Source organism: Podarcis erhardii (assembly GCF_964252035.2).
Source record: "Podarcis erhardii genome assembly, chromosome: 10".
NCBI lineage: Eukaryota > Metazoa > Chordata > Lepidosauria > Squamata > Lacertidae > Podarcis > Podarcis erhardii.
The window spans coordinates 6,216,988-6,233,751 of NC_138500.1; the positions used below are offsets into that span (position 1 = coordinate 6,216,988).

Genomic DNA, 16,764 nt, shown 5'->3' on the forward strand with positions numbered 1-16,764 from the left:
CCCTCCCCCCCATGTATAAGGCGCCCCCTATTTTGGGGGACTCAGATTTAAGAAAATGGGGGGAGATGTATCCGTGTATAAGACGCCCCCAAATTTTGGGCATTATTTTTAAGGGGGGGGGGAAACCTAGTCTTATACACGGAAAAATACGGTATATCCATTGCCCCACCCACTTTTACCTCTAGTCCCACCTGCCTGCGATTGGCGTGTGGCCCTTAGAAGATGGCCCAGCAAGAAACATGGCCCTCAGGCTGAGCGACGGTTCCCCACTCTTGGCTCAATGTATAGATTCAGGTCAGACCAAAGAAAACGTCCACATGAGAAGGGACATTGCACAGAGCGAACATAAACCCAAGACGCTGGCTACATTATTAGAAGAATTGAGGTTTATTTGTGTCTCGTTAAGACGGAGGCCATTCCACAGAATCCATTGACGAGGTAGTCACCAAAGGATATACTCCTTGTCTCCTACGACTGGGTTGTCTCTGAAAAATGCCCATCTCCAGGGGAAAAGTCTGAGACCAGCAGCCATCACGCAACAACAATACAGGGCCTTTTCTGTGGTGGCTCCCCGTTTGTGAAATGCTCTCCCCAGGGAGGTCTCGCCTGGCTCCATCATTACACACCTCCTTTTTAAACCTGGGCTTTTGGGCCCGAACGGGAAAAGTTTCAAGATTGATGTTTTATCGTGTTTTTAATATTCTGTTGGGAGCCGCCCAGAGCAGCTGGGGAAGCCGAACCAGATGGGCGGGGTATAATTTGTTGTTGTTGTTGTTGTTGTTGTTGAGCTGCTCCAGAGGGGAGGACCCAAACAAGTGCATGGTGCTGACCTTTAAAGGCCTAAATGGCCTCGGTCCAGTAGACCTGAAGGAGCGTCTCCACCCCCATCGTTCTGTCCAGATGCTGAGGTCCAGCTCCGAGGGCCTTCTGGCGGTTCCCTCACTGTGAGAAACAAAGCTCCAGGGACCCAGGCAGAGGGCCTTCTCAGTGGTGGCGCCCGCCCTGTGGAATGCCCTCCCATCAGATGTCAAGGAAATATGCAGCTATCTTATTTTTAAAAGACATCTGAAGTCAGCCCTGTTTAGGGAAGTTTTTAATGTGTGATATTTTCATGTATTTTTTAATCTTTGTTGGAAGCCGCCCAGAGTGGCTGGGGAAACTCAGCCAGATGGGCGGGGTACAAATAAATTATTATTATTATTATTATTATTATTATTATTATTATTATTATTATTGACAATGATGGTGCCAGGAGAGCCTTCCCTCCACAGTACCCTTGACGCTGGGATTTGAGAGCCCATCAACGTCTGGAGGGTCCCAGCGATCCCCGTTTCTGACCCACAAAAATGAACTCTGCTTCATAGTTCGCACCCATTGTGAAGCAAGGACGACAGTCTCTCCACTCGCACCCGCAATTGGAGCCTTGTGATAATAACACCGGGCAGATTTGCTGCAGGGATGACTGGCGGCTGTGCAAAATATCTTGCGTGCTCAGAAAAGAAAAAGCAACTCAACACAAACCATTGTTAGGGGAACAGCCGGACAACGCGTCAGACTTTAAACTACGGAAGTCTCATAAATAGTATTTACACCCGTTAAAGCCGTTTTCTTTCGGTTTTTTTGTCTGAGATTGGCAGGGCCGCCAGAGATTCCTAGTGCGAGATTCACTTGGCGCTGTCCTCCAGCGGCTCCTCTGCGTTAATTATCACTGGTAGGAGAGGAATCTGATTAATCTGGCAGGGATGTGGAGCTGGGCAATCTTCTCCAAGGCTGGCTGACCGACGGCGCGTCTCAGGCTGAGTCGGCAGAGCTGGGACAAACTCAGAGGTGTTTCTGGAGTGGGAATGAGGGAAGAAATCGCAATCGTCACTTCAGAGCTCTACAAACCCATTGGGATGAATAAGGATGGAAAGATCAGTCAATTCTAAATTCTCTCCGCTTCTAGTTCTTCCACTCTTGAATTCCATTCTCTATATATCTGCAGTAATTTGCGATTTTTAAAAAAGCAAAAATAAAGCTTACGGAAATCATTTTGCATTTTAGTGCAAATCTCTCCCAAGAAACACATTTTCGACTGCAGCTTTGAATAATGCATAGATTCCTGCAAGCAATTCCTCCTTTTTTGTACTTTTTATGCACTCCCCCCGCTCGCACACCGAACACATGCATATTTTGTAAAAGTTGTTGGGCTGGAGAACTGCAATACAAAATTCAGATATACAGTGGACGCCTGGGTTGCAAACGTGATCCTGTTCGCAACCCACAGCGTCTGCAACCCGCGTCTGCGCATGCACGGGTTGCGATTCAGCGTTTCTGCACATGCGCAAAGAGCGATTTAGAGCTTCTGTGCAACCACCAAAAACCAGAAGTAACCCGTTCTGGTACTTCCGGGTTTCAGAGGTCCGTATCCTGAAAAAACGCGACCTGAAGCGGCTGTAAGCTGAGGTATGACTATATTAAAGGACCCCTGACCGTTAGGTCCAGTCACGGACGACTCTGGGGTTGCGGCGCTCACCTCGCTTTATTGGCCGAGGGAGTCAGCATACAGCTTCCAGGTCATGTGGCCAGCATGACTAAGCTGCTTCTGGCGAACCAGAGCAGCGCACGGAAATGCCGTTTACCTTCCTGCCAAAGCGGTACCTATTTATCTACTTGCACTTTGACGTGCTTTCGAACTGCTAGGTTGGCAGGAGCTGGGACCGAGCAACGGGAGCTCACCCCATCGCGGGGATTCGAACTGCCGACCTTCTGATCAGCAAGTCTTAGGCTCTGTGGTTTAACCCACAGCGCCACCCGCGTCCCTTATGACTGTATTAGCAGATGAGGCACACAACCTAGGAAGGCATCATCAATGCAAGATGACAAAGGTGCCGCAACCCGCCAGCAGGGGGCAGCGACAAGACCCCACTCACTTTCGAAATGCTCAAAGCACTTGGCGGCCGGGCTGCTCCTCCAGGCGTAGTCGGAAGGCTTCTTCCCCCGATTGTCCCTGGCGTAAACGTTCCCCCCGAACTCCACCAGCATCTCCACCAGATCGGCGTTCTTCACCTTGGCGGCGTGGTGGAGGGCCGTCTCGTGCAGCTTGGCCGCGTTGACGTTGGCCCCTGGCGACGGCAAAGCGGTCAGGTTGGAGGAAGAGTTGCTCGCAGCCTCCGCGCAGAACTCGAACCTTTGCCTAAAGCAGCGGTTCTCAACCTGCAGGTCCCCAGATGTTGTTGGACCAGAACTCCCATCACCCCTGAGCTCTGGCCTTTGCTAGCCAGGGATGATGGGAGTAGTAGTCCAACAACATCTGGAGACCCCCAGGTTGAGAACCGCTGGCCTAAAGCATGGATAGGCAAACTAAGGCCCGGGGGCCGGATGCGGCCCAATCACCTTCTAAATCCAGTGGCGGACGGTCCAGGAACCAGCGTCTTTTTACACAATTAGAATGTGTCCTTTTATTTAAAATGCATCTCTGGGTTATTTGTGGGGTCTGCCTGGTGTTTTCACATGAGTAGAATGTGTGCTTTTATTTAAAGTGCATCTCTGGGTTATTTGTGGGGCCTGCCTGGTGTTTGTACATAAGTAGAATGTTTCCTTTTATTTAAAATGCACCTCTGGGTTATTTGTGGGGCATATCTGTGGCCACAGCATGAACCACAAAAATCATACATCCACTGTTTCGTTCAGAATTTTTTTTCTTGTTTTCCTCCTCTAAAAACTAGGTGTGTCTTATGGTCAGGTGCATCTTATGGAGCGAAAAATATGGTAGCCTGATTCTTGTCAGAAACAGGAGATGTGTGGCTTGAAACAGACAGGGAAATCACTCCGGTCAGTGACAAAATTAAGACTATTTGCTGGGGAACCGACGGCGGCAGTTCCAGCAGCAGCAATATCGCAGCTCGCCAATTTGGCGACAGAAACGTGGCGATACAGGGTGGTGCATAGAAATTGGGGTGGGGTTTTTTTGGTCTAGGGTAGGGAACTCCCACCATCACTGACCTCAGCTGACCCCAACAGCACCCCGAAGCAAACAATAGTCTACAGAAGGGTTTCCCAAACTTGTTTCTCCAGCTGTTTTGGGACTACAACTCCCATCATCCCTAAGCTAGTAGGGCCACTGGTCAGGGATGATGGGAGTTGTAGTCCCAAAACAGCTGGAGACCCAAGTTTGGGAAACTCTGGTCTACAGTGCAAAAAGGGCACAGGCTTTGGATTGTAAAACGGGCCAAAAATAATGGTGAAGTGAATTACAAGAAATACCAACAGTGGAGGAATGGCAAATGAAGATGATGGATTTTCTGGAGCTGGCCGACCTAACCGGTAGAATCCGTGAACTACCAAGAAGAATGGAAGAAATTTAAGGACTATTTAGCAAAATATTCTAGGATAACATAAGTGGAGTCATTTGTGAGTGCCATATTGGCTTAGGAGTTAAATGTTTTAAATTTAATAATACCATGCATACGAGTGAATAGGATAAGAAAGAAAGATGTGAATTGATTAAGTTAAATTGATTGGAAATTAGTATTGGAAAACTGCTACAATGAGTCATATGGAAACACAGCTAGATGGATTTGAGGAAGTCATTTAACAATGGTAATAAAAATATTATAATGGTTAGGATAAATGTTTGTATGTTTGTTTTTTATATAGTAATGTTTTTTTCTTTTTTGTTGTTTATGTTTGTAAGAAATTTGGAAAACCAATAAAATAATAATAATAATAAAAATGGCGAAGTGAAAGCGTTAAAATCAAGATGTGGAAAATATGGAAACAATGAGAAGAGTTAGGACTGAGATGTGGAGATATGCTTCAGAGGTCCCGACTGTGGAGAGCTCCGATAAATTAATGATTATAATTTGGTCTTTTTTAATTTTAGTTTTTTTCATTTAATTGGATTATTATGATTGGATAGATTAACTGGATGTTCCTATTGGAAAATTGATAAAAATGATTTAAAGAAAACAAACAAAAAGAATGGCGAAGTGGGGGCTGGCCCACCCCCCCACACACACACCTGCGTTGAGCAGTATCTTCACGCAGTCCAGATGCTCTCTAGCGCATGCCACGTGCAAAGGGGTCCCAAAGTGACAATCGTGAGCTTCCAGGTTGGCACCAACATCAATAAGGAGACGCACACACTCAGCACTGCCTTTAAAAAAAGGAACAGAGGACGGCAACTCCATGGAAAACTTCGAAGGTTGTCAGGAACAACAACCCACAAGTTGAACTCTGCCCAAGCTATTGTTGCCTTACGAAACGATACGATCATGTTTATTGTCATTGTCCCATACAGAACAATGAAATTGAAAAAATCTACACCAGACATTCAAAAACCAACAAACTTGCTATCCCAGCTATCCCAGCCTGGTTAACCACCTAAAAACTCTGATACCCCATAATTAAATACAATATACTCCCACAGAGACTGCCTTAAAGGTAAAGGGACCCCTGACCATTAGGTCCAGTCGTGGCCGAGGCAGCCAGTGTACAGCTTCCAGGTCATGTGGCCAGCATGACTAAGCCGCTTCTGGCGAACCAGAGCAGCGCACAGAAAAACCCTTTATCTTCCCTCCGGAGCGGTAACTATTTTAATGTATTTTAATCAACTTGTTTTTATTATTGGTTGTTAGCCGCCCTGAGCCCGATCTTGGCTGGGGAGCGCGGGGTATAAATATATTATTATTATTATTATTATTATTATTATTATTATTATTATTAATCTACTTGCACTTTGACGTGCTTTTGAACTGCTAGGTTGGTAGGAGCAGGGACCGAGCAATGGGAGCTTACCCCGTCGCGGGGATTTGAACCGCCGACCTTCCGATCGGCAAGCCCTAGGCTCTGTGGTTTAACCCACAGCGCCACCCGGGTCCTTACACTGCGTTTAAAACCAGAATTGCATTTGTGTAGAAGCTGTTTCTCAGGCGGCTAGTCCTGGTCTTTATAACTCAATACCTTCTTCCAGAAGGCAGAAGCTGAAAGAGATCATTTCCGGGGTGGGCACTATCCTGCGCTATCTCTACAGCTTTCTTATGGCACCTGGAAGCGTAGATTTGATCCAAGGTGGGAATAGTGCACCCAATTATTCTCTCCACAGTCTTTACAACCCTGGACAGCATTGTTTTTTCCCTGACCGTGCAGCTCCCAAACCACACACACAGACCATAAGTTAATATACTCCATCCTGACCTGCTTACCATTCATGCAGGCCTCGTGGAGCGGGGAGGCCGTGTAGAGTGGAGGGTTGACTTTTGCCCCGTGCGAGAGCAAGACTTTCACGCAGTCGATGCTCCCAGAGGCGCAGGCATCGCACAGAGGGGTGCTGCCGTCTATGTTCCGGGCGTCCACCTGCGAGATCATAGCAAAATCACAGAATGGTCAAGTTGGAAGGGGAACCCCAGCGGTCATCTAGCCCAACCCCCTGCAACGCAGGAATCTTTTTGCCCAACGTGAGGTTCGAACCCACAACCAGGGTGGATAAAAATCAATGGTTTTTTTAAAAAAGAAAAATTACCGTATTTTTTGCTCTATAAGACTCACTTTTTTCCTCCTAAAAGGTAAGGGGAAATGTGTGTGTGTGTGTCTTATGGAGCGAATGCAGGCTGCACAGCTATCCCAGAAGCCAGAACAGCAAGAGGGATTGCTGCTTTCACTGCGCAGCGATCCCTCTTGCTGTTCTGGCTTCTGAGATTCAGAATATTTTTTTTCTTGTTTTCCTTCTCCAAAAACTAGGTGCGTCTTGTGGTCTGGTGCGTCTTATAGAGCGAAAAATACGGTAAATATTCAGGCCAATACAGTATTATTATTATTATTATTATTATTATCATTTTTCTATTGGCCTACATCCGTAGATCCCAGGGTGGTTCACAACATAAAATTACAACATGAAAAGCTAATAATACAAATAAGAACAAATATGACCCAATAATCCCCCATTTTTGCCTGACGCTCAAAGGTGTGCAGTGGTACCTTGGTTGTCAAACACCTTGGTTGTCAAACGCCGAAAACCTGGAAGAAAGTGTTCCGGTTATCGAACGTTTTTTAGAAGCCGAACGTCCGATGCAGCTGTCGGCTATTGTTTCTGGGGTGCCTGCACCAATCAGAAGCTGCGCCTTGGTTTTCGAACATTTTGGAAGTCAAACGGACTTCCCGAACGGATTAAGTTTGGTGCCTTTGTTTTTGCTATTTATTTTGCGTTGTTTTTGAGGCTTTTTCAGTGAATTTGTTTTTGTGACTGTGTGGAACCCAGTTCAGCTACTGATTGATTGATTGATTGATTGATCGAGTGACTGCAGAAATGGATATTTCCGAACAATGGCTATCATCAGTGCAGGTAAGAAAAAATAATAATTTTAATTTTTATCATCTACAATACCGTCTTATTTATTTTATAGTACGGCACATGGATAGAATCATAGAATCATAGAATCCTAGAGTTGGAAGAGACCACAAGGGCCATCGAGTCCAACCCCCTGCCAAGCAGGAAACACCATCAGAGCACTCCTGACATATGGTTGTCAAGCCTCTGCTTAAAGACCTCCAAAGAAGGAGACTCCACCACACTCCTTGGCAGCAAATTCCACTGTCGAACAGCTCTTACTGTCAGGAAGTTCTTCCTAATGTTTAGGTGGAATCTTCTTTCTAGTAGTTTGGATCCATTGCTCCGTGTCCGCTTCTCTGGAGCAGCAGAAAACAACCTTTCTCCCTCCTCTATGTGACATCCTTTTATATATTTGAACATGGCTATCATATCACCCCCTAACCTCCTCTTCTCCAGGATTATTGCTTTCATTTTATGGATCAATGGTCTCATTAGATAGTAAAATTTGTGTTAAACTGCTGCTTTAGGGGTTGTTTTTTAAAAGTCTGGAACAGATTAATCGGCTTTGCATGACTTTCTATGGGAAAGAGGACCTTGGTTTTGGAACGCTTTGGTTTTGGAACAGACTCCGTAACGGATTAAGTTTGAGAACCAAGGTAAAAAAGGTAAAGGGACCCCTGACCATTAGGGCCAGTCGTGGCCGACTCTGGGGTTGTGGCGCTCATCTCAATTTATTGGCCGATGGAGCCGGCGTACAGCTTCCGGGTCATGTGACCAGCAGGACTAAGCCGCTTCTGGCGAACCAGAGCAGTGCACGGAAACGCCGTTTACCTTCCCGCCGGAGCGCTACCTATTTATCTACTTGCACTTTGACGTGCTTTCGAACTGCTAGGTTGGCAGGAGCAGGGACCGAGCAACGGGAGCTCATCCCATCGCGGGGATTCGAACCACCGACCTTCTGATCGGGAAGTCCTAGGCTCTGTGGTTTAACCCACAGCGCCACCCGTGTCCCACTGAGTAATGAAGGCATCTGGTGGAGGTTCCCTGAGCTACAAACCTGGGCTCCCGCAGCTAGGAGCATTTGCACGCACTGTGTCTGTCCGCGCAGGCTGGCTTCGTGCAACGGCGTGATGGAATCGTACGTGACCAGGTTGACGCAGGCGCCGTTGGATATGAGCTCCTGCAGTTGGAGAATCTCCCCTCTTCTGGCCGCCTCGTGGACCGGCGTCCTGTCTACCCAAAACCCTGCAAAGGCAAGGTGGTGGAAAGAAAGAATAAGATTTACAGCCTGTAATGCTTTGATAGAGAATATGATGAAAATGATGCATAGATGGTATATTGCAGGCAGTGAAGGTCCTGTGTGAGTGTCTGGAGGCGGTTGGAGGATGGATGGCGGCTAACAGGTTGAGGTTGAATCCTGACAAGACAGAAGTACTGTTTTGGGGGGACACGGGGCGGGCAGGTGTGGAGGACTCCCTGGTCCTGAATGGGGTAACTGTGCCCCTGAAGGACCAGGTGCGCAGCCTGGGAGTCATTTTGGACTCACGAATGTCCATGGAGGCCCAGGTCAATTCTGTGTCCAGGGCAGCTGTCTCCCAGCTCCATCTGGTACGCAGGATGAGACCCTACCTGCCTGCAGACTGTCTCGCCAGAGTGGTGCATGCTCTAGTTATCTCCCGCTTGGACTACTGCAATGCGCTCTACGTGGGGCTACCTTTGAAGGTGACCCAGAAACTACAACTAATCCAGAATGTGGCAGCTAGACTGGTCTCTGGGAGTGGCCACCAAGACCATATAACACCAGTCTTGAAAAACCTACACTGGCTCCCAGTACGTTTCTAAGCACAATTCAAAGTGTTGGTCTGACCTTTAGAGCCCTAAACCGCCTTGGTCCAGTATACCTGAAGGAGCGTCTCCACCCCCATCATTCAGCCTGGACACTGAGGTCCAGCTCTGAGGGCCTTCTGGCGGTTCCCTCCCTGCGAGAAGTGAGGTTACAGGGAATCAGGCAGAGGGCCTTCTCGGTGGTGGCGCCCGCCCTATGGAACACCCTCCCAGCAGATGTCAAGGCAGTAAACAACTATTTTACTTTTAAAAGACAACTGAAGGCGGCCCTGTTTAGGGAAGTTTTTAATGTATGATGCTGTATTATTTTTAATATTCGATTGGAAGCCACCCATAGTGGCTGGGGAAACCCAGCCAGATGGGTGGGGTATAAAAAATAAATTATTATAATATTATTATTATTATTTCCTGGGAACGGGGTGTTGAAACAGCGAGGGAGCAAAGAAGAAGTGTTGCAAGAAAAGGCAGAAGCTCAAGGCTGCACGGATTCTAGGAAAACTATTTTGGTCCTTTGAAATCACGAGAGGGTCACATTCAAGGTATCATCCGGCAGTCCATACCTTTCAAATGTTCCGGTTTTCCAGGGACAGTCCCAGAATGACAGGAGCCATCCCAGTTTCGGATTTGATCCCGCAATCTCCTGCCTTTCCTTTTTTCCTCCCCTCCGCCTCTTGGAGAACAATTAAAAGTGGAGTTGCAAAAACAGAGTCCTGTTTCTACTGAAAATAAAATCCCTGCTCCTAATGAAGGAAATGGCAAAACTGACAGACTAAGAAGGCCTTCCTGTAATTTTGAAGGAAAATGTCACCTAAAAAAAATGAATTGCAACGCTTCCACAGCGGGCCATTTCCTAGGAAACGCAGGGAATGTTTATTCCTTTATTGTAAATGGAGCCTTACACTGTCTACTCAGAAGTAATCCCCACAGTATTCAGTGGAGCTTACTCCCAGGTAACTGGGTAAAGGCTGGACAGCCTTACACTGCAATCAGAAGCATTTTTCCTCAGAATTATGTCCCACTGAGTTTAATAGGATTTACTCTCTGCTATGTTCCTGATTATTCTCAGTTTCCACCATCATTACTATATTCTGCCTTTTTCTCTGTAGTTTACAGCTGTAGTTTTCTTTCTTTCCATTTATCTGTTGAAGGTATTGTACATCATCCCTTCCTTTGCACATTTAAAAAATATATATGTTGGAAGCCACACAGTGACTGCTGGGGAAACCCAGTCAGATAGGCAGGGTATAAATAATAAATTATTTATTATTGTTGTTGTTGTTGTTGTTGTTGAATAGGATGTTCCCTATGGAGAAATGTTGGAGGGTATGTAAATGATGATTTAGGATATTTCTTAATTTCTCATATATGGAAGTTGATACATGGCGGAAATGTTTTTTAAAAAGGAATTGGAGGAAAACTCTTGAAAATGTGTTAAAATAATGACCATTTAACACTTGGGCATATTGCCTGTAGGCTTAAAAAGTGATTCCTTCTTGTGTCAGTGAACCCAAATACCCAAATAAACAGCTTTACACTGGAGCTATTGGGTGAGTAATATATAACGTGCTATTGCAAAAGTAATCTTTAACACGCAAAAAAGCAAAAAAATCAGTAAACGATTAACAACGGATTCCTCTAGATTTTGCTTAGAAGTGAAGTGTGATTTAGGGATGCTGCGTACGAATCTTTGACCCTAACAGCACCCATTGGACTCACTCCATGAGGATTCTTGCTGTGCCCTTAAGGGCAAAGGGTATGAGAAAGTTAGCCAGGGAAATTCAATGTTTCCCAGCTTTGGTCGCCTATCTGGCATGGGAGAAACCCAGGCCTCGATCCCACCCAAGTTAAGCACTTGAGCAACCAGACCTATGCACGTTTACTCAGAAGTAAGGACACGGATGGCGCTGTGGGTTAAACCACAGAGCCTAGGGCTTGCCGATCAGAAGGTGGGCAGTTTGAATCCCCGCGACAGGGTGAGCTCCCGTTTCTCGGTCCCTGCTCCTGCCAACCTAGCAGTTTGAAAGCACACCAGCGCAAGTAGATAAGTAGGTACCGCTCCGGCAGGAAGGTAAACGGTGTTTCCGTGCGCTGCTCTGGTTTGCCAGAAGCGGCTTAGTCCTGCTGGCCACATGACCCGGAAGCGGTACGCCAGCTCCCTCGGCCAATAAAGCGAGATGAGCACTGCAACCCCAGAGTCGGCCACGACTGCACCTAACGGTCAGGGGTCCCTTTACCCTTAAGCTCTGCTGTGCTCAATAGGCTTAATTCACTCAAGTGCTTACGATACTATTTTATCCTCTTGTGCGTTTTATCTTTGGCTTCCTTTAGTAACGTTTTCTTTCAAGGCAATTTTTGGGGTGAACTTTGCTGCGTTAAATGCCCCTTCTGCAGCCTGACTCCCTTTGAAAAAATGTTTTGAAATTTTTAACCTGTGACACCCCTGTCAATTACGTTGTTTCGAAGGCAGACTTTATATCTGACTTTCTTCTGCAATGTTTTATTCTGGGTCGTTTTACTTTTTTTAGCTTTCGTGGGCTGAGAACCGCTTTGACGGTTTTCCTTGAAAATATAAATACAGGAACGAAATGAATCATTAGAAGCCCCAACGATTTCTGCAGAGCTGGACAGCTCTTCCCAACAAGAGCTGACAGTATTGACCAAAGGACAGCGTATGTCTTTTAAATAGGAAAAGAAATTGCACAACCACACAAATATATACACAAATATATGTACATACATACACAGACCTATTTCTATTCCTTCCTGTCCCCCATCACTGGTTTCCAGAGCTTAAAAATCAAGGACTGTTTGACTTCTTGAATACCCTTTACCTAGATCTATGCTTGTGTAACATTACTTTAAGCAACTAAAACTTTCCATTGTAGCTTCTTAGAACCTGAGTCCAGAACTTAGTAACAGTTGTTGGGCATAGATTTCTCTGCTTGTGGGACACCTTAACGTCTCATAAGCTCGTTTCAATGGTCAGTTGGGAAAATATTTAACTCATTAGATGATCTAAGCCGGTGAGAAATGAAATCTCAGCTAATTCACCGGTTCAGTGACAACTGGGCTGCAAACATACACGTCCCTTCGGAGATGTATTTAAGCCAGGCTCCTCGGAGTGCAGCAAAACTAGTCACAGAAATTTGACTGCCAGTTAGCTCCTGTATTGCTTTGCATTTGTGGACTTAAAATTTTGTGTGTGTGAGATACTGAATTTCTTCTGTGTTTCCCGAAGCATTGCTTTTTGCCATCTTTTCAATTTACTGGCGTGTTCCACGTGTCTGGTATGCCCCGCAGAGGACCTTAAGGTCCACAAATGACAGCACTTTGGAGGTCCTGAGCCTCAAGGTGGTTAGATTGGTCTCAACTAGGGCCAGAGCCTTTTCAGTGCTGGCCCCGACTTGGTGGAACACTCTGTCCCAAGAGACTAGGGCCCTGCGGGACTAGACCACAGAGCCTGCAAGACAGAGCTGTTCCGCCTGGCCTTTGGTTTGGACTCAGTCTGACCCTTATGTTTCCCTCCCCTTGGGCTGCTTTTAAAATGAGGCTGCATTTTAAATTGCATTTTAACCTGTATTTTAAATTGGTCCCCCCCCCCATTATGTTTTTTACTGTAATTTTACTGGCGTTAGCCGCCCTGAGCCCGGCTCTGGCCGGGCAGGGTGGGGTATAAATAAAATTATATATTATTATTATTATTTCACATATTGGACGTGGGTGGCGCTGTGGGTTAAACCACAGAGCCTAGGGCTTACTGATCAGAAGGTCGGCGGTTCGATTCCCCATGACGGGGTGAGCTCCCGTTGCTCGGTCCCTGCTCCTGCACACCTAGCAGTTCAAAAGTACGCCAAAAAGTGCAAGGGCTACAAGGGAAGGACCGCAAGCGCTTCTCCCATAGATTTGTAGTGGTAGACTAGCATAGATGGTCTGATCTGCGGGTTTATTTGGGCACTATTTCCCCCCCCTTCCTCCCGCCCCACCTGATGGAACTGAGAGCTGCAGATTTAGCACGAGAGAACAGATACAGAACTGCAGCAGCATCTTCGTAGCTTGGACTTCGTTTTGCGCGAAAAGTGGTTGTGCTTGTAGTTATTTAATTGCAGTGTTTCATTTATTTAATTGCAGTGTTTCATCGGCTGGTGTCTTGAGCAGCAACCTCTGGAAACAGAGGCCCAAAAACCGGCGCTGCTCTCCAAAATTACCTGGTCCCTTTTAACTGGTTGACTAAAATCCCTTATTTTCAAGGCTGCTGGTCCCTTATTTTCAAGGCTGCTGGTCCCTTATTTTCAAGGCTGCTGGTCCCTTATTTTCTTTTCTTTTAAAATAAATTTTTATTAAGATTTTAAAGGTTACAGAAAAAAAATAAAAAGAGAACAATCGAAAAAAAAGGAAGAGAAAACAGTACATATAATAAGAAAAAACCTCATCAAAAAACAGAAGAAAGAGAAAAAAGAGGTAAAAAACAAGTCAAACCTTTAACTCACTTACTTACATTCACTTATTTCCTAGACTTCCTCGCGCCTCCCATTTTTGTATTCTAATTCAATTAGATATTCCAGCAAATCCTTCCAACTTTGTTTTTATCCTAATAATTTATCTTAACATACTATAATTCCCCTCTTTATATTCTAATTCATATAAAAACTTCCACAAATTTTTCATCTTATTTTTATCCTTGGTCCCTTATTTTCAAGGCTGCTGGTCCCTTATTTTCAAGGCTGCTGGTCCCTTATTTTCAAGGCTGCTGGTCCCTTATTTTCAAGGCTGCTGGTCCCTTATTTTCAAATCTGTAAGTTGACAGCTATGTGCCCAAGCTCGCAAAGGGTTAGCAACCTGAGAAGGCGAAGTCCCAGTGGTACCCAGCTGCTTCTGATGGAGAGGGGATGGGTGGGGGACAAGCTTCTCCCCTCCCCATCCACAAATTTTTCATCTTATTTTTATCCTTGGTCCCTTATTTTCAAGGCTGCTGGTCCCTTATTTTCAAGGCTGCTGGTCCCTTATTTTCAAGGCTGCTGGTCCCTTATTTTCAAGGCTGCTGGTCCCTTATTTTCAAATCTGTAAGTTGACAGCTATGTGCCCAAGCTCGCAAAGGGTTAGCAACCTGAGAAGGCGAAGTCCCAGTGGTACCCAGCTGCTTCTGATGGAGAGGGTGTGGGTGGGGGACAAGCTTCTCCCCTCCCCATCCAGGCTCCCCCCAAACATGCCCCCCTCCCTCCCAACATTTCCAGCCCCCCACCCCTTCCTCCTTCAGCCCCCCACCCCCCTCCCCAACTCCCACTCACCAATCTCGCCCAGCACCGAGCTGCTAGCCATCGTCCTCTCCATACTTGCTCAGCCCAAACTACAACTCCCAGCAGCACCCAGAAAGGAGGAGGGAGGCGGGGGGGAGGAGGAGGAGGAGGAGCTCCCCGGCACTCCTGGGTCCCTCTTTTCTGTTGTTTATGATGGTGCTCCCGCGACATGGGGGTGGGGATCCAACGTCAGCCGGGAGAGCTGTCGCAAAGGATGCTGGGAGTTGTAGTTCCGCGCGCAGCTCCCGGGACGCTGGTCCTTATGTAATACTGCAGGGGGGGGGGGGAATGGGATTTTTGCAAGGGCTCTGAGCAGGCTGTGGCTTCCTCTGGTCGAATAATCCGATTTTTCCTCTTTATTCGTTTGTTTCTTACACGCATTTTTTTATTTCTTCCCCAAATGCATTGCTCTGCCTTCCAACGTGCACGTTTTGCTGCATGGATACATGGCAAGAGCGATGTTGTTGTTGTTTAGTCGTGTCCGACTCTTCGTGACCCCCTGGACCAGAGCACGCCAGGCACTCCTGTCTTCCACTGCCTCCCACAGTTTGGTCAAACTCAGGCTGGTCTCTTCCAGAACACTGTCCAACCATCTCATCCTCTGTCGTCCCCTTCTCCTTGCGCCCTCCATCTTTCCCAACATCAGGGTCTTTTCCAGGGAGTCTTCTCATCTCATGAGGTGGCCAAAGTACTGGAGCCTCAGCTTCAGGATCTGTCCTTCCAGTGAGCACTCAGGGCTGATCTCCTTCAGAATGGATTGGTTTGATCTTCTTGCAGTCCATGGGACTCTCAAGAGTCTCCTCCAGCACCATAACTCAAAAGCATCCATTCTTCGATGATCAGCCTTCTTGATGGTCCAGCTCTCACTTCCATACATCACTACTGGGAAAACCATGGCTTTAACTATACGGACCTTTGTCGGCAAGGTGATGTCTCTGCTTTTTAAGATGCTGTCTAGGTTTGTCATTGCTTTCCTCCCAAGAAGCAGGCGTCTTTTAATTCATGGCTGCTGTCACCATCTGCAGTGATCATGGAGCCCAAGAAAGTAAAATCTCTCACTGCCTCCATTTCTTCCCCTTCTGTTTGCCAGGAGGTGATGGGACCAGTGGCCATGATCTTTGTTTTTTTGATGTTGAGCTTCAGACCATATTTTGCGCTCTCCTCTTTCACCCTCATTAAAAGGTTCTTTAATTCCTCCTCACTTTCTGCAGGAACGATATATCCCAATAATAATGCTCGGTGCAATGAATTCAGAATATCGCAATCTGGGTTTGGCTGTTGACATCCTAGGGTCCACAATTTAAGAAGGAAGATTCTGCTCTGAACCATAGCTGTCAACGTTTCCTGTTTTTTTAAGGGAAATTCCCTTATTCCAAATAGGATTCCTCGCAAGAAAAGTGGACAGCTATGCTCTGAACCGACGGATCTTCTGATGAAGGGCGGCATATAAATTTTAATCAATCATCGTCATCTTTATTGAATTAAAATACATACATATATATATATACATATATATATATACATACATTAAGATAAAAAAAGAAAAGATTAAGACAAAAAAGAAAAAAACATACAAAAAAGAATTTGCATTATTATACAATCATTCATTGAATTTCTAATAATAATAAAAAAGGCAGAGCGATAGAGAAAATACAATAAATGCAAATGCAGTAAATGCAATGCTGTGATTAATTAGATCCAACAGGCAAGCCATTGTTCGTTTCTGTATCTTTCAAACATTTGCGTTGTTAAATGCAAAAAAGAATTAAATAATTTATATATGTGTCAGTAGAGCATGAGTCAATCCCAGGCTGGTGAGTTTGAGCCCCATGTTGGCTGAAAGAGTCTTGCATTGCGGGAGATCAGATTAAATGACTCATGGCCCCTTCCGTGGCGCTGTGGGTTAAACCACAGAGCCTAGGACATCCTGATCAGAAGGTCGGTGGTTCGAATCCCCGCGACGGGATGAGCTCCCATTGCTCAGTCCCTGCTCCTGCCAACCTAGCAGTTGGAAAGGACGTCAAAGTGCAAGTAGATAAATAGGTACCACTCCGGCGGGAAGGTAAACGGCGTTTCCGTGCGCTGCTCTGGTTTGCCAGAAGCGGCTTAGTCCTGCTGGCCACATGACCCGGAAGCTGTACGCCGGCTCCCTCGGCCAGTAAAGTGAGATGAGCGTCGCAACCCCAGAGTCGGCCACGACTGGACCTAATAGTCAGGGGTCCCTTTACCTTTACGGCCCCTTCCAACTCTATTTCTGTGATTCTAGTATTATTTCATGTATGGCCGGCTTCCTATGATGCAACTCAAAGTGGTTTC

General features: G+C 46.2%; 1 protein-coding gene and 1 long non-coding RNA gene across 3 annotated transcripts in view; both read right to left on the reverse strand.

Moving 5' to 3' along the window:
• Positions 1 to 366: 366 nt before the first annotated feature.
• On the reverse strand, positions 367 to 14,624 carry ASB13 (ankyrin repeat and SOCS box containing 13). Of its 2 annotated transcripts, none has more exons than XM_081880176.1 (6): positions 14,440 to 14,624; positions 8,367 to 8,554; positions 6,186 to 6,336; positions 5,001 to 5,137; positions 2,913 to 3,189; positions 367 to 1,833 (listed from the first exon to the last, which is right to left on the reverse strand). In XM_081880176.1, exons 1-6 carry the CDS (start codon positions 14,480 to 14,482, stop codon positions 1,706 to 1,708), a joined length of 924 nt encoding a protein of 307 aa, XP_081736302.1. In that variant the 5' UTR covers positions 14,483 to 14,624; the 3' UTR covers positions 367 to 1,705. The 2 variants fall into 2 exon arrangements, with proteins under 2 accessions (XP_081736302.1, XP_081736303.1); XM_081880177.1 differs by having other exon boundaries at positions 2,913 to 3,104; positions 5,003 to 5,137; positions 14,440 to 14,622.
• Positions 367 to 16,764, reverse strand: part of LOC309352068 — a 62,223-nt gene continuing 45,825 nt past the window's right edge. Inside the window, exon 2 of the long non-coding RNA XR_014161082.1 lies at positions 367 to 830. This is a non-coding gene — a long non-coding RNA (uncharacterized lncRNA). The remainder of the gene's footprint in view (positions 831 to 16,764) is intronic.

Excerpts from the sequence above, each read along its gene's own strand:
- ASB13 (XM_081880176.1), bottom strand. The coding sequence starts at position 14,482 with ATGGAGAGGACGATGGCTAGCAGCTCGGTGCTGGGCGAGATTG. Across the intron at positions 8,555-14,439 it reads CTCGGTGCTGGGCGAGATTG|GGTTTTGGGTAGACAGGACG; the intron begins GTGAGTGGGAGT and ends TTGCCTTTGCAG. Across the intron at positions 3,190-5,000 it reads AGATACTGCTCAACGCAGGT|AACCGCTGCTTTAGGCAAAG; the intron begins GTGTGTGTGGGG and ends CTGCAGGTTGAG.